Source organism: Phoxinus phoxinus (genome assembly GCF_949152265.1).
Source record: "Phoxinus phoxinus genome assembly, chromosome: 8".
NCBI classification, from domain to species: Eukaryota; Metazoa; Chordata; class Actinopteri; order Cypriniformes; family Leuciscidae; genus Phoxinus; species Phoxinus phoxinus.
In genome coordinates this window covers 5,137,856-5,165,489 of record NC_136883.1, presented here as the reverse complement: position 1 = coordinate 5,165,489, position 27,634 = coordinate 5,137,856, and the positions used below count along the sequence as shown (strand labels likewise).

At 38.9% G+C, this 27,634-nt stretch overlaps 1 protein-coding gene across 2 annotated transcripts in view; it reads left to right on the top strand.

The window, feature by feature from the left end:
* Nucleotides 1-2,692: 2,692 nt before the first annotated feature.
* cngb1a (cyclic nucleotide gated channel subunit beta 1a) overlaps nt 2,693-27,634 on the top strand; it is a 47,709-nt gene continuing 22,767 nt past the window's right edge. Inside the window, exons 1-19 of one of the 2 annotated variants that reach the window (XM_079620977.1) lie at nt 2,693-2,811; nt 11,195-11,288; nt 11,378-11,408; nt 11,514-11,559; nt 11,879-11,975; nt 14,024-14,049; nt 14,228-14,242; nt 14,700-14,799; nt 15,551-15,583; nt 15,919-15,954; nt 17,764-17,788; nt 17,926-18,010; nt 18,099-18,235; nt 18,320-18,425; nt 20,369-20,435; nt 20,532-20,556; nt 24,768-25,035; nt 26,291-26,437; nt 26,685-26,726. In XM_079620977.1, the coding sequence (XP_079477103.1) occupies nt 11,196-11,288; nt 11,378-11,408; nt 11,514-11,559; nt 11,879-11,975; nt 14,024-14,049; nt 14,228-14,242; nt 14,700-14,799; nt 15,551-15,583; nt 15,919-15,954; nt 17,764-17,788; nt 17,926-18,010; nt 18,099-18,235; nt 18,320-18,425; nt 20,369-20,435; nt 20,532-20,556; nt 24,768-25,035; nt 26,291-26,437; nt 26,685-26,726 (1,379 nt within the window). In that variant the 5' untranslated portion in view covers nt 2,693-2,811; nt 11,195. Of the gene's footprint in view, nt 2,812-11,194; nt 11,289-11,377; nt 11,409-11,513; nt 11,560-11,878; nt 11,976-14,023; nt 14,050-14,227; nt 14,243-14,699; nt 14,800-15,550; nt 15,584-15,918; nt 15,955-17,763; nt 17,789-17,925; nt 18,011-18,098; nt 18,426-20,368; nt 20,436-20,531; nt 20,557-24,767; nt 25,036-26,290; nt 26,438-26,684; nt 26,727-27,634 lie in introns of both variants that reach the window. The other variant, XM_079620976.1, reaches the window with a different exon arrangement.

Sequence of the window (27,634 nt, the reverse complement as noted above, 5' to 3'; positions counted from 1 at the left end):
TTTTAAATACCCCTCTGTCATTGGTCAGAGGCACAGATTACATGTTGCCTGCTAATAGATGGTACTGTATGCATTGACATCACTTTCCCGCCAGAACACGCTCCCCTCAACCAAAAAGTGGCAGAAGAGCTGCTGCGTGACTGGATTTAATGGGGGAAACTGTGAAAACGCGTGTAAAACAAACCATTATCAGTTTAAACTAAAGATTGGACTCGATATAGTGTACCTTACAACTTACCAAACATCCAGTGATCCATGGATATTGACATGCAGCCAGGAATCGTGTTTCCTGACATTTATGTGCCTGATTTCGTTGCCGGGAAAATACATAAAGCAAATTTGCCTATATGAACGCTTTATATCAATACAATATAGGTTGGTCTAAATCCACGTGATCACTTATATCAATGTTATATATATCGTCATATCGTCCAGCCTTAAGGGTTTTTTTTGTCAGTGATTATTTCTAAAATTTCCAATTATGCAGAATATACAATGGTGAATTTTTAATTGATGACTTGTCAATACAATATGTAACAACACAATATATATGGTGTGATTTTACCTCTAAATTCAGCATATTGACACCAAATGATAACTGCAAATCTTTTTCAAAATCCACCTTTTGCTGCCTGGATGCAGTTGTTTCTATGAATTGCAGCGATCCATTTGCTTCTCTGTTCTTTAGCATTCAGCTGTCTGTAAAAATATACCTCAGATTTCTTGTCAAATCTAGTTGTACAGTCAATCGCAAAACTCTTTCCCGTTTTAGATGTGTTTTGTGTGTTTTCGCAGCATTCACGCTGAAAACCAATGCTGCCACTCAGTCTTTTTCTCACTTAGTGGGCGAAACCGCAGTCACGGCCGACGGTGACGTCACGCACACACTATTGCTATATTTTGGTTCCTACTGAATCATTAATTAATGAAAGTTGTGATAATGTGTTACCAAAATATATATATTTTTAATTCTTGACAGATAATCAGACGTTGTGTGCAGTTTCCTCCGCTCAGGGATGTGATGTGGCGTCTGTAATAAGTGGCAGGGTGGGTGACATATGGGGAGGAGGGATGAAGTAGACTCCAGAGAGTTGTGAGCAGAGGTGAAAGTGACTCATCTCAGGCTTTGAGAATTTTTAAACATGAGCCGAGAGACAGCATCTTATCTCACTGATGAATATGTGCCAGATGGCAAACTGGGAGGCGATGGCAACAGACTGAGATAGTCACCATGTCTGAAGGGCAGCGGCAAACACTGCCAGAATCGCTCGTAACATCAGATCTTGTTTGTGAAGGTTTGAGGGACCCCTAAAGACCGGTTAAATTAGGACATTAGTATTTGTGTCTTATGACCGTAGGATGTCTTCCCGGAGCAATAATATCTGACTGAATCTTGCTCAGAAACTCACCTGCAGCTTTAACCTTTCAAATACATTAAACCATAACCCTAGCAATGGAATTAATCTCATCGGGGAGACTCGGATCCAATGAGTCAAGGAGAAATGAGATTGAGGCAAGGTTATTATCGTTAACTAAATCTAAAACCATAAAAAAAATCTTTTCATTTTCATTAGGTGAGGTAAAGTAAACTTTAACTGAAATAAAAATGTAAATATATATATATATATTTTTTTAATTTCACCTCATTTCCAAGGCAACATTTCTCATTTTCGTTTAAAGAGATAGTTCACCAAAAAATTTTTTATTTGCTGTTAATTTACTCGTAGGCCATCTAAGACTTGTTTTTTCTTCCGTATAAAACTAAAGAAGATTTTTAGCTGAATCTGTGGTCCTTGGTGATTCATATAATGCTAGTCAACAGCTACGTCACTTTGAGAGTAAAAAAAACCACACATATAAAGGCAAAACAAAATGGATACCCGTGGCTCCTTGCGATACATTGAGGTCTTATGGAGCGAAACGATTGGTCTGTGCAAGAAACTGAACATTATTTACAACATTATTACCTGTAATTCACAGCCTCAGCAAACAGTGCTGAGCACAGTCCTGACAGTCACGAGCGCGAGCTTCCTGTCGCATAATGACGTATATGTCAACGTAAAAGTCAATCTTCCCAAATGAGATCATACAAGTGAGTCTAATCTTATTTTTTTTAATAGGTTGCTGCATCCAGGATAAGCACTTAAGTACCATTTTGATGAACGATAACACGTCTTCCCTCTCTGTTATAAGCAAACACAGCGTCATACGGGTATCATTTGCTCTCCCTTTTGAGTGTCATGGCAAAGCATACTGGGAAATAGAAATCCCAGCCCAGTTTCAGTTAAATTTAAGTTTGTCTTAATTAAAAGAAACAAGTTCATAAAACTCAGTGAAACAATAAAACAATTCCGATTACTTAAAATGTGTCAGTTTTGGTGACTAAGATAAAAAAAAGAAAGTTGTAAATACTCATAAAAGTTTATTTATTTAACTAATTTTTTTTATTTAAGTTTACCCTACTCAAACCAATAAATTGATTTGAGCATTAGGGTTTAAAGTATGAGAATACCAAAGCAGCCCAGGAAAAATATATATTTAGATTGGATACTATTTGAGGAGTTTGGGCGATGTATTGTGACTCCAGTCTTTGTCCTGGACGCCTCTGTTGTCCTACACGGGCTGAGCGCCAAGAAGGATTCTGTGAAGCTAATGAGGTCCAAGTCCAGGTCCTCCCTGTCCATCCCTCCCAGAGAAGGCCTAATCCCGTTAGCTGAGCTTTCTCACGGATAATCCCTCCACTTCCCCACCTGCCCGTCCTTGAGCCCTCAGCCTCTCTCTGGGATGATTGTCTTCTGCTGAACACAACAGGTAAATATTGCATCTGCCAACACAAACAAGCAAGACTCTGAAATATTAATATCAATGACCATTTGATGCGCATAGTGTTTTATTGTTGTTGTTTATTTTGTTCTGTAACTATTTTAAAATTGTGTGGATTGTAACAACCAGGTCAATTAGATAACGTTAGTTAATGCATCAACAGATTAGCTAGCAATGAGCAATATAGGATTTATTATAAATTTGTATTTATTATAAGTATTTATTCATCTTTGTTATAGTTAGTTCATTGTTAGTTCATGTTATCTCAAGTTAATAAATAATATTAACAGACAACAATAATGTATTAGTAATGTTAAAATTAACATGAACTATTCAGATTAAGAAACGATTTAAGACACTTTATTTTAAGGTGCCCTTGTTACAGTAATTATACTGAGTAATTAAATACTGAGTATTAATTAACAACATGTACTTACTATAAAATTGGGGTTAGTGTTTGGATCAGTTGCATGGTACAGTAACTACGCTTTTACTGTTATTACTATAGTAACTATGTAACGGACACTAAAATAAAGGTTACACTTTATTTTAAGGTGACATTGTTACAGTGTAATAACATATTGAAGTACTAAGTAATAATAAGCAACTACTGTACATGGACTTACTATACGGTTAGGGTAGGATTAGAGTTTGGTTTAGGGTTAGTTGCATGCAATTATGTATCATTTACTGTTATTACTATGGCAAGTACATGTAACATATGTAACAAGGACACTGTAAAATAAAGTGTTACCATACTTTTCATTGCAGTTCACGTTAACTGTGTAATTAACTAATGTTGTTAACAAATGGAACATTATTGTAAAGTGTTACCAGCATTTTGTATAAGATCGAATTTCATTTTCTGGCACCATAATATTTACCAGGATCAACTGAAATTTCATGCAGTAAATATACAGAAATTAAATTTTCTGTCTTTAGAGAATGAAGACTTGATTTGAAGTGGGTCACAGCTCATTTCTTCACATGTCAACGCATATGAACCTCCTGACAGCTGGTTTGACTAGCAGTAAATCACCAGTCCATGAAGCTTCCCTGGCTCAGTGTTTTCACCCATCTGCTCAGAGGCTGTTCTGCATTGTGCAGCTCACTCATAATCACTGTTGTTATTCGTTTGGCTCAGTGTATTTGGGAAGTAGTGTTTCTATTGGTTGCAGCGTATCTGATCTGGTATTAAAACAGGCCGATCAATTGACCAAACAGAGTTTTAAGTGTTTAATGATTTAAAATCTGCAGTATTGGGAGTGTAGTAGTTGTTTGAATGCATGTCGGGCCTGACATGGAGAGTTTAGAGTGAGCAGATTGAGTTAACAGTAAGACCACCGCGGCCTCGGCCTACATCTTTCTCTGCTCGGGTGTAAAGTGGAACGGTGTGGGCAGACAGGTACAGCCGGCTCGGGCTGTTTTCCGCAGGTGTTCGAGCCAGGAGAGATTAGGGTCAGATGCATTTATCAGTGATTAACAGTGACAGGAGCCCACACACAAACAGCCATGATCCCTTTGGAGCAGAACCCCTGTGACCAAGAGCAAGAAAAAGTTAGATTTATTACAATCATGTCAGTTGGTTTCAAACTAGGAGCAGTTTCAGCTGCTGTGTTAACTTTAACTCTACAATTTGCACCTCAAAGGCATATCAGCAAACTCAAATGTGCAAAATGATTGACATTCTATTAAATGATTTCAAGTACATAAGCATGCAATGATTGCTGGTCACTTCTTCTTGCAGTATTGCATTTACTTGGAATTATCTCTAAACGACAGCTTTCCAGTCTGGCAGAACCATGATTATAAAATGTAAATTATACTTCAGTATTATTTATGTGACACCCCTTTAAGTGTGTATACACTTATTTTGCCACATTGGTCACTGCAGCTGCTGTGCATGAATAAATATGCATAAACACACAGGCTTTTAATAAAAACGAATGCTTAAGTGGTGATACTCTAATGCCTAAAAGCAAGACTTACTGTATTAAAAGGCTGATTATTAATACAATTAATTAATTATCTTAATTATTATTTACTGATACAAAAACAATGATGGTTTTAAATCAATGAACAATCTCAGTTAAAGTGACGGTATCAAATTGAGCAGGTAAATCTATAATAAATAGGCAGAAATAGCTTATATAACGTATAGGCCTATGTTATGTAGGCCTATAACTGAGTTTGAAAATACAGGCACTCAAATCGGTCATATTTTAATCATATTTTAATCTGTTCATTTACAGGTGAAACTCGAAAATTCTGTATATTAACCAAAGATCATTTATTTCAGTAATTCTACTGCAAAGGTGAAACTAATATATCATATGTACTCATAACACTTTACAATACGGGTGCAATAATATGCATTAATTCATGCTTAACTAATGCACAGATAATCATGTGTTAATGTATGACTCATGAACAACTAAACCATTAATTAATGATTACTGCATCAGCAACTACTAAAGATTCTATATGGTTAATATATTAAGTAATATATTAATTGTTATTAATTACATGTGTCATAATGTATTAATTTCTTAATAACATATTTTATTAACTAAAAGTGTAAATTAATGCGTTAATTACCACAATTGGTCAAAGCAATATACTTCAACTTCCAGTTGTCTGCTTTAATTAATCATCAACTAATGATTTGCAAATGTATCATTATGTTATGACTTTACTTGTTGAGGCACATGACTATGAACTAATTGTTAAGTAATATGCCATTTATGGGTTTGGACAGTTTGTAAATGCAGTGAATATAATGTCAGAGAATGTGTTTGAAGGAGTAAGTTGGGCTGCACACAGATATCAGCGCACCAGAATCTGAACTCCTGACGCTGTCACACTGTGTTTAAATGGACGAGACCAGCTGTCTACTACACTGGACATGACAGACCATTGCAAGTCCAGTTGTCCATCGTAACAGAACTAGCGCAGGAGCTCGGAGAACGTCAGGAATAGAGTGTGGCATCAGTTTACTGTCGGGGTTTTGTCATGTACAGTAGCGTCGCACCGCATCCAGTGTAGTATCACTGATTATAATGGGTACTATTGTCTTTGACACAGTGTTATGAAATAGTTTGGCCGCATGTTCTCAGTGTACCACGACCTCAAGCTTAAAGGACAAGTTCGGTATTTTAGACTTAAAGCCCTGTTTTCAGATCGTTTCTGATGAAATAGAACGGTTAAGATTGAAATTTGGACACATGCTGCTGGCCCGAGAATTTTCGGTTTCTGTGGTAGCCTCCCCCTTCCTTAAGGCAAGGTTTAATTTTGGAAGGAATAATCCTTCCTAAAATGCATTAAACTTTAGTTTACAAAGACGTGAAACTCACCGAGTGGTCAGGGGTGTTCACTGATATGCTCACACAAAAATCGCTGCAAAAGATTCTTTCCAACAGGTTTTATCGTAGTTGCAGTCGTATTGCAGCGATTTTTGTGTGAGCATATCAGTGAACACCCCTGACCACTCGGTGAGTTTCACGTCTTTGTAAACTAAAGTTTAATGCGTTTTAGGAAGGATTATTCCAGTGCACCTATGTAGCCATTGTGGAGGTGGGGGGGGTTCTACCAGGAAAACAGGGCTTTAAGTGTAAAATACCGAACTTGTCCTTTAACCTGACATTCCTGTGCATGAACAACCAGGTACTGGATGCGGCAGTTCAAAGTGAGATATTCCAAGCCTTTATTTGCTATAATTTTGATGATTATGGCTTACAGTCATTTCACAACATTCTCAACTCAACTGTATTCTAATTTTGAATTTGGGGTTTTCATAAGCTGTAAGCCATAATCATCAAAATTATAACAAATAAAGGCTTGAAATATCTCACTTTGCATGTAATGAGTCTATATAATATATTAGTTTCACCTTTTAAGATGAATTACTGAAATAAATGAACTTTTGCACGATATAAAAATTTTTCGAGTTTCAACGCTTTCGAACTTCGAGTTGCGATGTAGCCTAACAGATGCGATATAACATAACGGTTGTGATGTAGCCTAACGGTTCCGATGTAACCTAACGGATGCGATGTAGCCTAACGGATGCAATGTAACCTAACGGATGCGATGTAACCTAACGGATGCGATGTAACCTAACGGATGCGATGTAGCCTAACGGATGCGATGTAGCCTAATGGATGCGATGTAGCCTAACGGATGCGATGTAGCCTAACGGATGCGATGTAACCTAACGGATGCAATGTAACCTAACGGATGCGATGTAGCCTAAGGGATGCGATGTAGCCTAACGGATGCGATGTAGCCTAACGGATGCGATGTAGCCTAACGGATGCGATGTAACCTAACAGATGAAGCGATGTAGCCTAACGGATGCGATGTAACCTGACGGTTGCGATATAGCCTAACGGATGCGATGTAACCTAACGGATGCGATGTAACCTAACGGATGCGATGTAACCTAACGGATGCGATGTAGCCTAACGGATGCGATGTAGCCTAACGGATGCGATGTAACCTAACGGATGCAATGTAACCTAACGGATGCGATGTAACCTAACGGATTGATGTAGCCTAACGGATGCGATGTAACCTAACGGATGCAATGTAGCCTAACGGATGCGATGTAGCCTAACGGATGCGATGTAGCCTAACGGATGCGATGTAGCCTAACGGATGCGATGTAACCTAACGGATGCAATGTAACCTAACGGATGCGATGTAGCCTAACGGATGCGATGTAGCCTAACGGATGCGATGTAACCTAACGGATGCGATGTAGCCTAACGGATGCGATGTAACCTAACGGATGCGATGTAGCCTAACGGATGCGATGTAGCCTAACGGATGCGATGTAACCTAACGGATGCGATGTAGCCTAACGGATGCGATGTAGCCTAACGGATGCGATGTAGCCTAACGGATGCGATGTAACCTAACGGATGCGATGTAGCCTAACGGATGCGATGTAGCCTAACGGATGCGATGTAGCCTAACGGATGCGATGTAGCCTAACGGATGCGATGTAGCCTAACGGATGCGATGTAGCCTAACGGATGCGATGTAACCTAACGGATGCGATGTAGCCTAACGGATGCGATGTAGCCTAACGGATGCAATGTAACCTAACGGATGCGATGTAGCCTAACGGATGCGATGTAACCTAACAGATGAAGCGATGTAGCCTAACGGATGCGATGTAACCTAACGGATGCGATGTAACCTGACGGTTGCGATATAGCCTAACGGATGCAATGTAACCTAACGGATGCAATGTAACCTAACGGATGCAATGTAACCTAACGGATGCAATGTAACCTAACGGATGCAATGTAACCTAACGGATGCAATGTAACCTAACGGATGCGATGTAACCTAACAGATGAAGCGATGTAGCCTAACGGATGCGATGTAACCTAACGGATGCGATGTAACCTGACGGTTGCGATATAGCCTAACGGATGCGATGTAACCTGACGGTTGCGATATAGCCTAACGGATGCGATGTAACCTTTAACGGTTGCGATGTAGCCTAACGGTTGCGATGTAGCCTAACGGATGCAATGTAACCTAACGGATGCGATGTAACCTAACGGATGCAATGTAACCTTTAACGGTTGCGATGTAGCCTAACGGATGCAATGTAACCTAACAGATGAAGCGATGTAGCCTAACGGATGCGATGTAACCTAACGGATGCAATGTAACCTAACGGATGCGATGTAACCTAACGGATGCAATGTAACCTAACGGATGCAATGTAACCTAACGGATGCAATGTAACCTAACGGATGCGATGTAACCTAACAGATGAAGCGATGTAGCCTAACGGATGCGATGTAACCTGACGGTTGCGATATAGCCTAACGGATGCAATGTAACCTAACGGATGCGATGTAACCTAACGGATGCAATGTAACCTTTAACGGTTGCGATGTAGCCTAACGGTTGCGATGTAGCCTAACGGATGCAATGTAACCTAACGGATGCGATGTAACCTAACGGATGCAATGTAACCTTTAACGGTTGCGATGTAGCCTAACGGATGCAATGTAACCTAACAGATGAAGCGATGTAGCCTAACGGATGCGATGTAACCTAACGGATGCAATGTAACCTTTAACGGTTGCGATGTAGCCTAACGGATGCGATGTAGCCTAAAGGTTGCGATGTAGCGGTTGCGATGTAGCCTAACGGTTGCGATGTAACGGTTGCGATGTAGCCTAACGGTTGCGATGTAACGGTTGCGATGTAGCGGTTGCGATGTAGCCTAACGGATGTGATGTAGCGGTTGCGATGTAGCCTAACGGTTGCGATGTAGCCTAACGGTTGCGATGTAGCCTATCGTTTGCGATGTAGCCTAATGGTTGCGATGTAGCCTAACGGTTGCGATGTAGCCTATCGTTTGCGATGTAGCCTAATGGTTGCGATGTAGACTAATGGTTGCGATATAGCCCTAACGGTTGCGATGTAGCCTAACGGTTGCGATGTAGCCTAACGGATGCGATGTAACCTAACGGATGCAATGTAACCTAACGGATGCAATGTAACCTAACGGATGCGATGTAGCCTAACGGATGCAATGTAACCTAACGGATGCAATGTAACCTAACGGATGCAATGTAACCTTTAACGGTTGCGATGTAGCCTAACGGATGCGATGTAGCCTAAAGGTTGCGATGTAGCGGTTGCGATGTAGCCTAACGGTTGCGCTGTAACGGTTGCGATGTAGCCTAACGGTTGCGATGTAACGGTTGCGATGTAGCGGTTGCGATGTAGCCTAACGGATGTGATGTAGCGGTTTCGATGTAGCCTAACGGTTGCGATGTAGCCTAACGGTTGCGATGTAGCCTATCGTTTGCGATGTAGCCTAATGGTTGCGATGTAGCCTAACGGTTGCGATGTAGCCTAACGGTTGCGATGTAGCCTATCGTTTGCGATGTAGCCTAATGGTTGCGATGTAGACTAATGGTTGCGATATAGCCCTAACGGTTGTGATGTAGCCTAACGGTTGCGATGTAGCCTAACGGATGCGATGTAACCTAACGGATGCAATGTAACCTAACGGATGCGATGTAGCCTAACGGATGCAATGTAACCTAACGGATGCAATGTAACCTAACGGATGCGATGTAGCCTAACGGATGCGATGTAGCCTAACGGATGCGATGTAGCCTAACGGATGCAATGTAACCTAACGGATGCGATGTAGCCTAACGGATGCAATGTAACCTAACGGATGTGATGTAACCTAACGGATGCAATGTAACCTAACGGATGCGATGTAGCCTAACGGATGCAATGTAACCTAACGGATGCGATGTAACCTAACGGATGCAATGTAACCTAACGGATGCGATGTAACCTAACGGATGCGATGTAACCTAACGGATGCGATGTAACCTAACGGATGCGATGTAACCTAACGGATGCGATGTAGCCTAACGGATGCGATGTAACCTAACAGATGAAGCGATGTAGCCTAACGGATGCGATGTAACCTAACGGATGCGATGTAACCTGACGGTTGCGATATAGCCTAACGGATGCAATGTAACCTAACGGATGCAATGTAACCTAACGGATGCAATGTAACCTAACGGATGCAATGTAACCTAACGGATGCGATGTAGCCTAACGGATGCAATGTAACCTAACGGATGCGATGTAGCCTAACGGATGCGATGTAGCCTAACGGATGCGATGTAACCTAACGGATGCAATGTAACCTAACGGATGCGATGTAACCTAACGGATGCGATGTAACCTAACGGATGCAATGTAACCTTTAACGGTTGCGATGTAGCCTAACGGATGCGATGTAGCCTAAAGGTTGCGATGTAGCGGTTGCGATGTAGCCTAACGGTTGCGATGTAACGGTTGCGATGTAGCCTAACGGTTGCGATGTAACGGTTGCGATGTAGCCTAACGGTTGCGATGTAGCCTAACGGATGTGATGTAGCGGTTGCGATGTAGCCTAACGGTTGCAATGTTACGGTTGCGATGTAGCCTAACGGTTGCGATGTAATGGTTGCGATGTAGCCTAACTGTTGCGATGTAGCCTAACGGTTGCGATGTAGCCTATCGTTTGCGATGTAGCCTAACGGTTGCGATGTAGCCTAACGGTTGCGATGTAGCCTATCGTTTGCGATGTAGCCTAATGGTTGCGATGTAGCCTAATGGTTGCGATATAGCCCTAACGGTTGCGATGTAGCCTAACGGTTGCGATGTAGCCTAACGGATGTAGGCTAATACTTTTTGGGTTTGAACTGGAAACTACTGAAGTGTTGCTGTTTTAAGTTACTCCCCAAGTATCTTTTTGGACGATTCTTTTTCATTATAGTAAACATTCTTATTTGACATTGACGGTGTTAATCTGTATTTCCGACAGCATGTTTAGCTGGGTGATAAAAGTTGTTCCCCAGCCTCCAGCGTCTCCTGGGAAACTGGGAGAGGAGGACCAAACCAATGCATCCACAGCAGCAGTGAGTGTGTGTTTGTGTAAATGTGTTTCTACACTGAGTCGTCTGTCACATTTTAAGCATGTCTTCTCTCTCTCCATACTATTCTTTAGGATGTGACGAAAAAAGAGGACGTAAAACAAGGTAAACTATATGCACTCTATTAAATTTGACAGCAGTTACGATCAATGACCAACATTCACAGAAAAAGGCTATTGTTCATAAATTTTTCATGATGTTATTTCACAGAAGCCAACCCTTCCAAGTCAAAGGAGGAGGTCTCAGAGGAAAGCAGGTGACGTTTTGTGTTTGTGTGTGTGTTTGTGTGTGTGTGTGTGTGTGTGTGTGTGTGTGTGTGTGTGTGTGTGTGTGTGTGTGTGTGTGTGTGTGTGTGTGTGTGTGTGTGTGTGTGTGTGTGTGTGTGTGTGTGTGTGTGTGTGTGTGTGTGTGTGTGTGTGTGTGTGTGTGTTTGGAACACATAATGTGCGTTCAGTGTCTCTAGACGCTGTAATCCTGCTAGACCTAATTACCTCTCTCTCTCTCTCTCTCTCTCTCTCTCTCTCTCTCTCTCTCTCTCTCTCTCTCTCTCTCTCTCTCTCTCTCTCTCTCTCTAGCTCTCAGAATGGGGTTTTGAGTTGGCTTTCTAATGGTTTCAGCAGTGCTCTCCCTCAGCCAGTGAACGCCTCTAAACTGGGCAACGCTGAACTTAAGGTATTTTCATGACCCCTGTTGATACTCACATAATAAAGCTAAATAAATTATTTAAATAATCAAATTAATAATAATATTTATTATTAAATATTATTATTAAATATATAAAAAAGCGATAATATGCTTTTTATCTTACAGTTCTTGAGTAATTGTACTTAGACTTTATGCTTAAAGGTCCCATGACATGGGGTTATTATTTTATGTTTCCTGGGTTGCCCTTAGAATGTTAGTATGTTTTTTAGATCAAAAATAGTCATAATTTAGAAATAAAAGGCATTTTTCCTAGCCCGATTTTAGCCTCTGATTTGAACGCTCTGTTTGAAGGGGCGTGTCTGTGTGAGACTTCAGTGTAACCGGTCACTGCTGTGATTGGCTGACATGCTTGCATATGAAAAAGCTGCTTATTACATGTGAAAATCTCTCGAATACTTTAACTACAGCTATTATAAGTTTTTACTGTTACAGCTATCGAGATTAACGAATCGTGAGAAGTTTTTTTTAGATCTATTCCCATCACATAAAATGTTGCCGTGATGAGCATTGAGCAAGCAGATGACAGTCTGTTGTTGATCAGGAGAATGAAGATCTTATCATTGCAACACAGTTTCTGCACTCTCTCTGCTTTCACCAATGCAAACACGATGATGTAAATACAGTAAGAGCACAGTAAAGTACATTAAAATACAGTAAAATACAGTTAGGCTACAAACTTTGGGGAATTGTGTCGGCGCATTTCCAGAGAAAATTAAATGGATCCACTGGTTCTGGGGCTTGGATGAAGGAACTAAAAAAAGGCTTCGGTGTTCAGTTGTACATCCAATTATTGAGAAATGATTATGCTTCGCTCGCTCGAAAGCCATGATATCTCTCGTGGACAAACTTAAATCGCGCGCACGCGTTCCTAATTCCTAGCACATTTTCTCATGGGCGGGAAATATTCTCTGGCTGGGCAAAGCAGAGAAAGGGGAGGTAACATTTCTCCTTATGACGTCATAAGGTGGAGATTCAAGATCAGCCCGTTTGAGCTTCCACTTTCTCAAAGGCAGAGAACGATTGCAAAAGCTCGATTTACACCGATTGAAATTTCTAGAAACCTGGGGACCATATACAGGCTATGGGAACTCATATTCATGTTTTTAAAAAAACAGAAAGTGAAAATTTCATGTCATGGGACCTTGAAACTGAATACCTGCACTATTACAGTTCTTGAGTGTTCATAATTAATTACTAAACTTGAGTATGTATGCTGTACTTAAGTACCATTGAAAGTGCATACTTACTTCCTCGGTTACATTAACATTTTTATTTAGATTGCCAATGTGCAAAGTACATATTTAATTCATATTTTAATGTTTGCTCTCATTATTTGTTTCATCAATTTTAATGAGGTTAGAAGCCAATCAAATTTCAGTCCCAGCTGAACCTTTATAGTCATTGAGATCTTTTTTGGTGTAAACCATGACAAAAAATGTGATTATTTGTCATTATGAAGAGTCGCCTTCTTCAGTCACTATAACTTTAAGATAAAACAATAAATATTATCTCTGGACATTGCTGAAGGTGGAGCATGAACTGAACTCGTGGCGGTCTTCAGTTTATAAATAAATATTTTAATAATTGTTGTGTTGTGTCCTCAAGTTTTACAAGATGCAAAAAATGAAAGGTCGCCATAAGTGCTTCTAATAAACAAACAAAAAAGGTACTTTAATGGTAAAATCATATTAATTTCTTGATTTAATCAGGCAATTTCTGAAGTCAATAAAATAATTTACCTTTTCAAATACTTGAGTACAATTAAATTAGATTTAAACTTTTTTTCTTCTTCTTTTTTTGAGCAATTTTGAAACAGAATCCAAATATATATATAAATACTAATTATAGTATATATATATATATATATATATATAATTAGTATTTGCTTTCAAACATTTAAACATCTGTTTAAAAAAAAAGAAAAAAAAAGGCTGACATGCAGGCCTATAGGACAAATGAGTTTGTCTGTTTTATTGTTGAACATGTTTTCTTTTTGTTTACCACGGATTGAACAGCAAGAGGGAAATGCAGTGAGCAACAGGTACAGTTTCAAACTATGGATTTTTAGTTTTATTCTGTATGTTTATGTATGGCTTGTGGCATGTAGTTACATGGGAATACTTGTGTGTTTTACATCTGTATCTGTGTGTATGCCTGTTAAATGGATGTTGTGTTGAGTTTTACTCATATTTTCATCACTGTATCACCGCGGATGGCAGTAACACATCGGACCAGTGAGTAACGTTAGGCTTATAGTGGATATAACTCATGAACAAAACGCTTTGCTGCAAACCTGCAGATTTTTTTTGCATGCTACACACGCAAGAGACTTTATTGCACTGAGCTGTATTTCCATATTAACAGCTCGAGGCAAAAGATCCATGCTGAACAGACATAAACTTTAGCATTCTAATATGCAGACTGGCTTCCATAGAACATAAAATTTTATATAGGCTATATATATATATTCGTCTACAAGAACACAACTGGAATGAAACTTTTTTTATTTATTAGCAATAGCATAGGCTACTGCTTCACGGACGCGGACTCCTATGGGGAGACCTGTTTGTTTTTACTGTCCCCTGCTGCCATCTAGAGTTGACTTAGAGCAAATCCACTTATTTTCATGCTTTCACGTCCTCACTTCAAGTGCCCAGAGCAGCTGATGGACTGTATCTCTTCTTCCATCAGGGCTGGGATGATAGGATGGATTGTGCAGGGACTGGGGAAAGTGGTTCCACAGCCGGATGAGAAATACAAGGGTCAAACAGAGCCAGAGGAGGTCACTGAGGTATAGACACACATATTTCACTAATCCAATAAGACGGTGAGGCTTTGTGCGGTGTGATTACTTATTTGGTTATTTACCAAGTTTACTGGATTTACTGCAGTTTACTGCACAAGCTTATTAGTGGAATAATGGAATTTGTGGAGCATATTGAGTTGTTTTTAATGCAGTTCATGGACATTTGTATTTATGAAGAATGATCTTTGGTTACACTTTATTTTAATGTGACGTAGTTACACTGTACTTACTCAAATAAGTAATGAGTAACATTAACCAACTACATGTACTTATAGAGTTACAGTTAGGGTTTGGTTTAGGGTTAGTTATTTGTACTTATGCATAGCCTACTGTTATTACTAGTAAATGTCATCTTAAAATTAAGTGTTACCTGATCATTTGTTTGCTTAATACAATAATTTCATATGAATTTAAATTCAGAATTCTGTTTTTCTTCATTTGAGGTATCTTTAACTATTATGTACTTACATCAAAAAATGTAATTGTTAGGTACGGTTAGGAACCGGTTTGATGGTCAAGTTTAAGGGGTATTCGTACATGTAATTACAGATGTAGTTACATAATATGTAATTAAATGAGTGAACACAATCAGTGCATTGTATGAAATTGATAATTTAAATGTTAGTACATAGTAGTTAAAGACACTTCAAAAAGTGGGACAGAGATTTTAAATAACACATTATGAACTATGAAAACAAAAAACTTTACCAAGTTTTTTTCTTTTTTTAAATGGAAGCTTGTTTCCACCACAGAAAAAATAATAAAAAAGGTAATTGTGACTTCTTCATCTTTTTGTATTTATTCCATGGCGAAAATATGCTTTCATAAATATTTTTTTTACCATTTTTACTGAAAACATTTCTATTTGTTATTAGATAAAAACTGAGGAATGATATTTTGAAACATTTTATTTTTTATTTATTTACATTAGATTTTTACATTTTTGTTTTAGATCTTAAAAATGTGACTTGAACATTTAGTGACACTAACAGAGTTAATGGAGTTAGTCCTACCAGAGCATTTCCGGCCCACGGGCTCCAGTCTCAAAGCTGTCTTTAGCTTTTCTAGGAGCTTCTGTGAGAGTTTTGTTTCATTTCCAATTAGCCTGCCGTTGTTCCAGTGGTTAAAGTGGATCCTCCAGTAAGTACATAGTTTTTGGAGTAAGCTATGTCAGGATCACGCTCGCTGTTCCCATCCCACAAATCAGCATTAAAGGCGCCATATTCTAGACCTTTCATCATCACATCATCAGGGCGGGACAAGATCCGGAATAGGAGCTGATGTTTAAATCTCATGTTAACAAGTTAAATCCGAATTAACCATTTTTGCAGCTCAGTTTCAGTAAATGATCTGTGAATGTTAATTTTGAATATTGAAAGAAGTCTACTTACGGTTTCATTTCAAAGATTGCACAATCATATGTCCCCTTTAAATATGAGGTGATGTACAGAGACATTCATTTAAATTACTTGGTCTACAAACTCCAACACAAGAGTGGATCCAGAATCAGCCCAAATACTTTATCAGACTTTATATATAGTTTTACTTGATCCCTCACAGCTACAGTTACTTAGCATCACATAATATAGTGTTACAACAAATTACAGTTGTAAACCCAAGCTGATTGCTTTGGGCGGTTATAGATTGAGTCTTTAATACTCTTAATTTGAGCCTCATTGCATTTCAAATATCCTGCTATATTCGCACATCACTAATATGGTATGACCCTGCAGTATCGGACATCTCAAATGCTTGCATGGCTACTCTAGCAGCTTAAAAGGCGCATACTTGCTTACATATGTTACATATGGGTGTTTCTTCAACCTTAGTCTTTTATTCCCTTGTGTGACGTATATCCGAGTGAAACTGCTTTCTGAACAAGATAAAATGTTGGGCGGGACTTGATTTTGTCCATATATAATTGATTGGATGGTTGTGGTTTGCTATTGGTGAATCTCATGTGAGTGACAGGTTGACCCGCCCCCACACCAGTAAACACATCATCAGAGAAGAGAGTTATTTGGATTTAAGATTACGAGGACACATGAATTTTAATAAATAATAATGAGCATGGCTAATTCATTTATAATAAACTCTGCAATATTCATTAAAATATAAAAATGGTACGTTTTGATTTCATGGTGACCTTATTACTATTTTTTTAACTAACACTTTGTTACATGATCACATTAAAACTAAATGTTTTTTTTATTTATTGCTTTTATTACATTTTTTTATTGTTTTACACTATTCAAAGACCCAGACTTTCAATCTTAAAATATATTTCAAGTGTGAAAACGATTGCAGTGTTTTTTTTTCACAATCTACATCTCTCCAGCGTGAGATGACATATGAGATACATGATGTGTTAAAGGAACACTCCGACTTTTTGGGACTTTAGCCTATTCACCTTATCCCCCAGAGTTAGATAAGTCCATACATACCTTTTTCATCTCCGTGCGCGCTATAAGTCTGTTTGACGCACCCACCGCTAGCCTAGCTTAGCACAAAGACTGGATGTAAATGGTTGCAGCTAGCATACTAATCCAAATAAGTGACAAAATAACGCAAACATTTTCCTATTTACATGTTGTGATTTGTATAGTCACAGATTGTACAAAAAACAAAGTCACATGAGACACAGACATATTTTAACCGTATACATACTGGGAACTATATTCTCTGAAGGCGAAGCACTGCTACTTGGGCGGAGTGATAACCGCAGTTTTTAAGTTTGCTGAATCAAAAGTCCACAAAGTTGAAGAAACACTGATATATTCCAAAAAACCTTCTCGCAAACACTTTTACATATGAATGATTGGCTGCTTGACAGAAGATAACAACAGAGATGCGAGCCAATATAGAGCACTTGGCCTCTCAACTTAAACACCAATATTAAATCAAAGGCCACACACAGTAAGAGTTCTTTGTGTTTCCGTCTCTTCGCAGGTACAAGAGGCCAAAGACATCCGTGGTAAGCGCAGCCTCTTGATAACCACTTGATCTAGAACTGCATACACTTTGGCAATGATTATTTTTGGAAGGATTTGCATTGTGAAGGGCTGATGAGAACGGAAAGGACACATGTGACATGATTCTCACTCCCTCCAGATGCTGAGCCGCTGCCTCATATTCCTGTGGTGGAGGTTGTGTCTGATGAGGAGCCAGACGCTGCTAACGTTCCCTTCTCTCCCAGGTATATGCTAATGAGCTGTCAGAAGCGAATCAGAATTCTCATTCCGGCTGAGCTCTTCCTTTAATGTGCCTGTCTCTTTCTCTTTCAGGGTAATAGAATGGATTAAGCATGGTTTCGAGAAGGTAGTCCCTCAGTCTCCCATGCATCTTCATCCTCCCTCTGGTTCGGAAACACCTGCTCAGAGGGCGGCTTCTGCTCCTGTCACACCCTGCAAACAAGAGCCAGGTAGAATTTTAGAAATCAAAAATGCTCGGTTGGGCGTCCTTAGACAGTGTTCTGCATTTGACTCTACATTTTTTTTGTATTCAGCACCTGAACCAACACCTGCTCCTGCACCTCCACCTGCACCTGTACCCTCACCTGTACCCGCAGCTCCTGAGCAACCTAAACTAGCTGAGGATCCCAAAGGCACAAAGTAAGTGTCCGTCCCCTTTCCTTATAAGGTCTACGGATATGTAAAACAACCAAACATCGACACCCTGGTTTAATGTAAAAAATGTATATACAGTTGTAATCAAAATGATTCAATCCCCATTGCAAATCAGGTTTATTGGCCAAATGTACAGACTTTCAGCTGTTTGCATTTGAATAAATCAAACAAAAGTAATTAAACTAGCTCAACACAACAAATGTCTCAAGTGCTTTCTCCTAAATTCAACTGAAAATGCAACTTTTAATGACTTCTGCCGTCTCAAAATTATTCAACCCCTTCATGGCAAGCATCTTTAGTACTCCGCAGAACACCCTTCTGCTGTTATGACCTTCTGCAAACGAGATGTATAACCAGACACCAGCTTCTGGAAGCGTTTCTGAGGAATCGGAGCCCGTTCCTCATGAGCAATGGCCTCCAGTTCAGTGATATTCATGGGTTTGTGTGCTGCAACCGCCACCTTCAAATCCCACCAGAGATTTTCTATGGGGTTCAAGTCAGGTGACTGTGATGGCCACTGTAAAGTCTTCCAGGACGACTTCTGCGACCAAGTCTTGGTGGAATCTGAGGTATGCTTGGGATTGTTGTCCTGTTGGAAGGTCCAATGATGCCCGAGCTTCAGCTTCCTCACTGACGGCATGACGGTTTCTCCCAGGTTTTGTTTCATCGCTCCACAGAACAGAATCCCTAAACTTCTGTGGCTTATTTATATGATTTTGAGCAAATCGGAGCCGACTTTTCTTGTGCTTTCGGGTCAGTAGAGGTGTACGTCTTGAAGTCCAGCATGCGTTTGGTACGTGTCTTACTGTGCAGCTGAAACCTCAGTGTCTGTTCCCAAGTCTTGCTGCAGGTCTTTTGCAGTCACTCGAGGGTTTTTCTGAACCGGCCTTCTCAGAAATCTGGTTGCCGCCGCTGATCGCTTCCTTTTTCTGTCCCGTCCAGGAAGTGTAACCACTGTTCCTTTAACTTTGAACTTGCAAACTATGCTTCCAACGGTGTCTCTAGAAACATTTTGTGCCTTCGCTATCTTTTGTATCCTGTTCCTTGTTTTTGGAGGGCGATGATATCTTCTCTTAACTTTTTGGACCATTCTTTTGCCATATTTCTAGCATGCAGTCAAACGTGACACTCAACAAACCTAGCCAGTTCAGATATTTCATGTGTCGTGTACTAGCTCAAGCACACCTGGTGCAACTAATGAAGCCCTTTGAGACAACACCTGTTTTGCAGATTGTAAGGGATTCTATTCAAGGGGTTGAATAATTTTGAGACTGCAGAATTCATTAAAAGTTGCACTTGCAGTTGAATTTGGGGAAAAACACTTGAAACATTTGTTGTGTTGAGCTACAGTTTTTCAATTACTTTTGTTGGATTTATTCATTGCAAACAGCTGAAAGTCTGTAAATGATGCCAATAAACCAGATTTGCGATGTGTTTGCGGGTTGAATCATCATAGACTGTGTGTGCGTGCGTGCGTGCGTGCACACTTTTTATGTACTTTTGTTTGGTATTTGGTTATCATTATGCTAGTATTTCATTCTGAACATAATGTACTGTATACACACGTTTTGTTTTTGGTTTAATTTCATTACGTTTTGTTTTGGGTCCGTGTACTTCTGCGTCCATATATTCGTTTCCTTTTGTTAACCATGGCAAGAAAAATAACAGATGTCACAAATATTATGCGCACAAAATAAAATATTGACCTCTTTTCAGATAATAGTTTGTATCTGCTTATTCTATTCATTAGTGTTATAATCAATAAAGAAGTTTGTTGTTGTTGTTGTGTTTGTTGTTGGTGGTAGCATCAGTATACTAGTATTCCATTCCAACACATATTTTAGGCCTTTTATTGTTTGGATACATTTGAATTATTTTTACATGTAGATAAGTCTAATGACATGCGCTATATTTCATTTGTTTTCAAGTATGGTTGGCTGGATTGTACAGGGGTTTGGACGCATGATGCCACAACCAGTACTGAAACCAAAAGAGGTAAATTATGAGCACAAAGTAGTGGAATTTAAGTGAAAATAAAGATAGAAATTTCACCTACATTTCCATTTACACGTTTCCTTTGTTTATTTGCAGGACGGTTCTGATATCGTTCAAAACGGTAAGTTGTTTTAACACATCTTCACACACACACACATAATAGGTATAATGACGTCAGACAGTTTTGCAGGACAGGTTTTTTTTTTTTTTTTTTGTCCTCCAAGATTATCAGAGGCATTGCTATTCTCTCAAAATGCTTATTTGTAGGGTGGAGGTGTTAACTCAGCTCCTCTTCTCCTTCTGTTTCAGGGGAGAAGATGGTTAAAGCCCCCTAAACATAAGGAGAAGACGACTGCGAGAGTCATTACATCCACACAGAGACAGCGAGAGATGTTCAGACAGAAACACATCAAAATCCTCTAGTTCAATAGAGCTACAACACCAATCAATGTGCTTTTTCATGTACTTCATTGGTGATTTCTGTTAACTATATTACAGGGATTCTTTGCTTGCTGGCTTTTAATTACTTAGTGCATTGGTTTCCTCAGAGAGACACACGGTAAACATACAGGTGCCCAGTCAAGAGTTTACAATGCCATTTGCTGCTTTAGATGTAAAGTGTCTGTTTTTGCTCCATCATTCTCACATCATTCAATATTTCTACCTTTGATTGATCAGATATTCCAGTCCCAAAAAGCACTACAGATCCAAAATGTTCACACTTTTTTTTTAAAGAAATAAACTTAAATAAACTCCGGTCAATTTTAACATTGAGCTCAATTTTTTGTAAATTTGGAGTGCTGTCAATACAGAGAACAACAACAAAAATCGGTGTTGCCTACACCGTGTTATCCTCTTTTTAAAATGTGCAACCTATTGACTTGAATGGGGCAAGTTTTAAACCTGCTTTTATCCTCTTAACATCCTTGATGTGTCATTACAAGTGCCCAGCCATGTTGAGTGATTCCTTCAGAGTGAACACGAGTGAATCTGACTGCAGTAGATGTGAAAGATATTAATAAAAATTATGTTAATTCAACAAGCGCACATACCTGTATTTACTTCCTGTTTTCGGTCGAAGTCCACAGTAGTCGACTGTCGAGTTCACGCACGTGATCATAGGTAACTAAGCAACAGGCAACACCGATTTATTTTGTCGTTGTTCTCTGTATTGACAGCACTCCAAATTTACTAAGAATTGAGCTCAATGTTAAAATTGACTGGAGTTCTCCTTTAAACCATTAAACTTAACATTAAAAACCTTTTAAGGAGCACAATTATACCCAATATTGTTGCCATAAAGCAAAAATAAAATAATAAATCCCCATGCCATAAATGCGTTTGCCAATATCTACATTGCCTGCTTTAAAAGCAACAGTTAGTCTAAATGCTTTGAATAACAACCCATTGCCTGTTTTTTTATCATGCTAAGCATGTTAGCAAAGCCAGTGTGCGTGATTCATCAACACCAGGCTTCACTACCACCGGGTGGAATATTAGTATGCTGTATATTGGTGCTTAATTATGTTTTATTGTGAAAGGCTATTGCTAACACAGCACAGGCAGCTACCTTACTTTGTGCGCTGTATGAAATCATTAATAAATAAATGATTTATAAAAGCAAATTGTTTGTTGTGTGGTCAGAGCAGAAATGCTTGCAAAACTGAAATATTGTTCTGTGTAATTGTTCTGTAGTATTTGCAACTGCAGGAGCTTTGATTAGTTAAAATAGCTCAAATGTGTTGATGCATTTTTCAAATGCATTTCTGTATCAGTAAATTTGAGCACTTATATGCAGTGTTGGGGAAAGTCACTGTTAAAAGTAATGCATTACAATATTGCGTTACTCCCTAAAAAAGTAACTGATTGCATTGGGTACTTTTTCTCACCTGGGCTGAGCTTGCTTGTTTTTAATATAAAAAATAAATTATAAATGAAGTAATAAAATTAATATTTTTGGCAAATGTAAAGGCCCTTTCACAGCAAAAGTGACATGAATGAGCCTTAGGCTGAAGGAAATGCAAATTCACGCCTGCAACTCAAACAAACCTCTCAGGCTGTGCCGCCATTCTGGACTGCAGAAGAATAGGACGCAGGAGAATAAAGTTCAACTCTCTTCAGCAATAAAAACTAAAAATTAAATTAGTAATTTTTGCTATTAGCATGGTTGAATTGGATCATCGAAGGTCAACAGCAAAGACTTGGTTAATAAAGTGTGATGAAATATAAAGTACATAAACAAAGCATTTTTTGTGTAATTTAACATATTTCTTTATTGCAAGTTTGTGTAATATTTTGAGTTTGCATTTGACTGTGTTTGTTCATTTTGAGGAATACTGAATCTGTTTTTGTGCGAGTGAGATGAGTAAACGCCAGCTCACATTTAGTCTAGAACTACAATAAGCATCATGTTCACACACAGCACACACACACCTCTGCACTTACGGTTCCTCTCAACATGAGGACAGGAGAGCTGTCAGTCAATAAATGGGAAAACAAAGTAACTCAGATATTTTGTTGTACATTTAAAAGTATGGCATTACTTTGCTAGTTACTTAAAAAGTAATCTGACTACGTAACTCATGTTCCTTGTAATGCGTTACATATACTGTACGCAGGGCTTGACGTTACCTTTTTTGCTCACCAGCCACTGTGGCTATAGTGGTTTTCCAAAGTTACTAGCCATTCAGCATGTTCATTGGCCACAATTATGACATCGATACCATGGGGGAAAACTGCCATATTGATATTTTTAATATGATCTCATATTTTGGCAGAAGATATATTAGGCTGCTGTCACTTTAAGACTGAATGCACTGATCCATTATACTGCTACACATGCTTTTACTTTCTCGACTGTTTACGTTAATTTAAAACATAACTGACTGTGTTAACGTGATTTTTTTGGCGGGTTGGTGGGTGTTAATGTCAAGCCCTGGTTATATGTACAGGAAGTTTTCTGTTTCATCAATTTGATTTTTAAAACGTTGCAAAATGTGCAAATTTAGCCATTGGGGTCTAAAATGTGTTGCTTTTCAATACAATATACAGACAGTCAATGCAACTAACATTAATACATGATTTAAATAAAACAAAACGATAAAACCAAACAGTTAAACAGACTAAACTGGTTTATTAATTGGCCTAGCCTGGTCAAGGTTTTGTTTAGCCCAGAGTTATTCGACCCTGCTCCTGGGGACCCACTGTCCTACAGTTTATTACAGGCCCGGTTCTACGGGGGTGCTTGAGGGTGCTAAGCACCCTTAAACAAAAGTGAAAGCACCCTCAGATGAAATTATTAATAGCACACATGTAAACGAGATTTTGCCGACAATAGAAACACAGACGGATTCACACTCATACATATGCTAATACACAAAATAAATCCATTAACACGATTTTTCAAATCAGAAATTATTTAATTATGCTTTCATGTTTAATGCATTTGATTGGTTGTGTCCTTTCGCGATACGCATAGGTGAAGACGTCTCTTTAATTGCCCACTTTGTTTGCGTGTGTGCGTCCCGCTCAGGAAATTAGTTTATGCTAACAAAATGATACCTTATTATAAAGTGTTAACATTTCATTGGCGTTCTGTTCTGACATGATGCACTTTTTCTGAGCGTGTACCCGCGCGCGCACTATCAAACGATTTTTGTTGGGTCAGACCCATCTGCTGGCGATGGGGGGCTGAGACTGAGAGAGCTACATGTCGCTACATGGAAAAATATGCACCAAACAAGCCACTTTGAAATTTTTCTATTTTCATGAATACAAAAAAACGGTAGGCTACAATATGAAATTTGGGTGACCCTCCTCCTAGACTAAAAAAATTTGGATGACCCTACGTTTATGTAAGCACCCTCACTATTTTCAGAAGCACCCTCAGTGATTTGGTTCTAGAACCGGGCCTGGTTTATTATCAACCTCCTTCAGCACACCTGCCTGAGTATTTCAAGAGATCCTGAAGAGCTTGGTTAGATGCTTCAGGTGTGCTTGGTTAGGGTTGAACTCTGCAGGACAGTGGGTCCCAAGGAGCAGGGTTGAAGACCTCTGGTTTAGCTGGTCTGCCAGGTAAACAATTAACCAAAAAAAAACTAAACCCCCATTACAACAAACCACTCTGCGTTCAAATGGGATCAATGTTTCTCATCATTTTTTAACACTGAAAGTAACTCCACACGCTTTCAGTTCAGAGGATGCCATGTCAATTGTAAAACATTGACACAACAACACTAAGATACTCGGCAGAAATGTAATTCAAAAGCATTTATTTAATCTTTGGGCCTAATCGCTGCTATGACCTGTGGTCTGTCCTGTTTGTGGGTGCAGTCTGCATCCTGCAGGACCCGTGTGAGATGGTGCTGGAGGAGGTGGACACCGACTGGGATGCCCAGCAGGAGGAGCAGGGCTCGGGGCAGGACGTCCTGGTGCCGCAGGAGAACCCATCTCTGCTGCAGGTGATACCCAACATCCTTCCACACGTGCTGGCCATGCAGGACCAGGAGGACGCGGAGACGCAGACTGAGCGCTGGACGCCTCTTATTGAGAGCATCAAGAAGGAAGCGGAGGAGGCTGCCATAGCAAACATGGAGGAGAGGTGAGAGTGAATTGTTTGGACCCCAGTGAACTTGTGTTGGATTTAACACTGTAAAGCCTGACATATGAAATATTAGTCAGGAATATTTCAAATCTCATGGAGCAGTTTTTTTAACCTTTAGAAATCTAGAAAGAATGTCTGCATATGTGTGTGTTTTTTGTTGTTGAGTATAATCTTTTCTAGTTTAAAAGTCTTATAAGTTGGCCAAAACAGGTTTTTATCTAGTGTTTTGTGCATGTTTCTGTGATATGTAGGTTTAGGGGTAGGGGTTGAGCTAGGACATACAGTACACTGTAAAAAAGTATCTTGATTTTAACGGTAAAAGACGGTGCTACCATGAAAAAAACATTACACCGTAGTTTTACACCGTAGGAAACAACAGGAGAGTTTCCTTACATGCAGTAAATAACTGTGATAGATCTAACCATACATTTAATGTAATTTTACAGTAAATTACCATTACATTTACAGTTTTTGGAAATTTAAAAGAACAAGTCATTGTATAATTTACAGTAAAAACCCGTAAGTTGAAATCCCCACAATTCCCTGCATGCGTGAGTCGTGACACTTCACATTTGATGTATTTTAGTTGAAATAGCTGTTTAATAGTTTTTCTTAGTTTTTTTCTAATCAGTTATGTACATTAGGGTTTTCTGTTACATTTAATATTGCTAAATTAATGTTTTAATGTATTTTTTTTAGATTTCATGTGTGTTACCATGATGGTGTTTAAGTGTTTTTGTGAATTATACTGTGCAGCTTTTATTAATATTTACTTTCTTAGATTGTGGAAAAGCTGCTTGTGATGAGCATTGATTCATCATGTGACTCTCATCACCACTGTGATTGGTTGTCAGATTATTACAATGTTACAAAACAGATATTAGTACTTCAGTAGATCAGTAAATGAACATTATATCAGATAATTAAATATGTTTTTTTTTTTTTTTACTGTAAATTTAAGTTAAGTCTGTAAAACCTAAAATGTTGCTTCCGTATTTTTTACGGTAAATTTCTTGAAACCTCACCTGCCAGTTTTTAACCGTAAATTTAACAGATTTTTTTTTTACAGTGTAGAAAATATCTGGTATAAAATCAGTGGAAGCCTATGCAATGTCCTCACTTATATAGTGAAACAAACGTGTGTGTGTGTGTGTGTGTGTGTGTGTGTGTGTGTGTGTGTGTGTGTGTGTGTGTGTGTGTGTGTGTGTGTGTGTGTGTGTGTGTGTGTGTGTGTGTGTGTGTGTGTGTGTAGACTGCAGCAGGAACGCGTGGAGGCAGCTCGCATGGCCGAGGATCTGGCCCTACAGGCTGCAGAAATGGCCGTCCGACAGCTGGCGGAAGAGCACACCACACAGATCATCATTAATACGACTAACGAAGAACCAGACAATGAGGATCAGTAAGTGACAAACACACCACAAACTCAGTAAGGAATTCAGTGACTCTGTGCTACACCCTTCCTACCCTGTTCTGTGTTTGTTAAGACTGAGATCTGGGGTGTGATAAACCACAAAGTGGCTACAAAACTTTTTTGCGACCAATGCGCTGTCTCTCTCCATCTTTCAAACTATTCCTTTATCTCTCTCACACACACAAACACACTTGCAGTGTTCAGAATTCACCTGTTCACTGTTTGTTTTACAAAGACTGCCAAATATCCAGGAGGAAGAGAATGAAGAAGACCCAGAGTAAGTGTCACTCTCCCCTTTTCGCTGTTGCTCCTTGCTTTCTGTCAGCGTCCAAAATGAACATTGGCCAAACAACAAAAACGAATAACAGTCTTTGGCCTGGAATTATAGTTTTATAGTGTAGCTTTTAGTCTATTTCTATTAGCTTTGTGGTCATTTATAGTTATTACATTCAAAACGTCTACTACAGGAAACATCTCTTTTACGTCAATGCAAAACAAACATGTGCATATTCCTTGCATTAAACCAACCAAATATACACTACACGACTGATAAAGTTTGGCAAAAAAAAAAAAAAAAGGTTATTGTGCTCAACAAGGCTTCACTTATTTGATCAAAAATACTGTACAGTAAAAACGGTAATATTGTTATTTATACTACAGGGCCGTTGAATGATTGAATCTGATTGGTTGACGAACGTTCTGAGGTGTGCAATTATTTTCAGGGAACCGCACGGCTAATGTAGTTCCGGCAGGTCTTGAGCGCATTACAGTTCCATATCACTTCGCGTAGTCAACTGTAATAACGGACAATACGATACAATTCATAACAAGAAAAAGCTGCAGCCCCATGCGCTTGATCTGCAATTTTCAATGTCTAACTTCACAATCAATGAAAACATGCAGTTTAATTTTAATAAATAAAGTAAACAGTCCTATTCATAATCAATAGAAAATTAAACTGAATATTTAAATAAATTGATAGTCCTGTTGCACGGGTTTTCGTAATTATTGAAGATAATATAACAAATAAATAAAATTGATAGGCCTATACTTGTTAAAAGGGCTTTGTGTTTCATTTAGTATTCTAGTCTACTGTCACTAATAGAAAAAAAGAATGAACGAATTAATTAAAACGAATTGAATTAATAAATAAATAATAATATTGACGCACATGCTTCTCTCTAA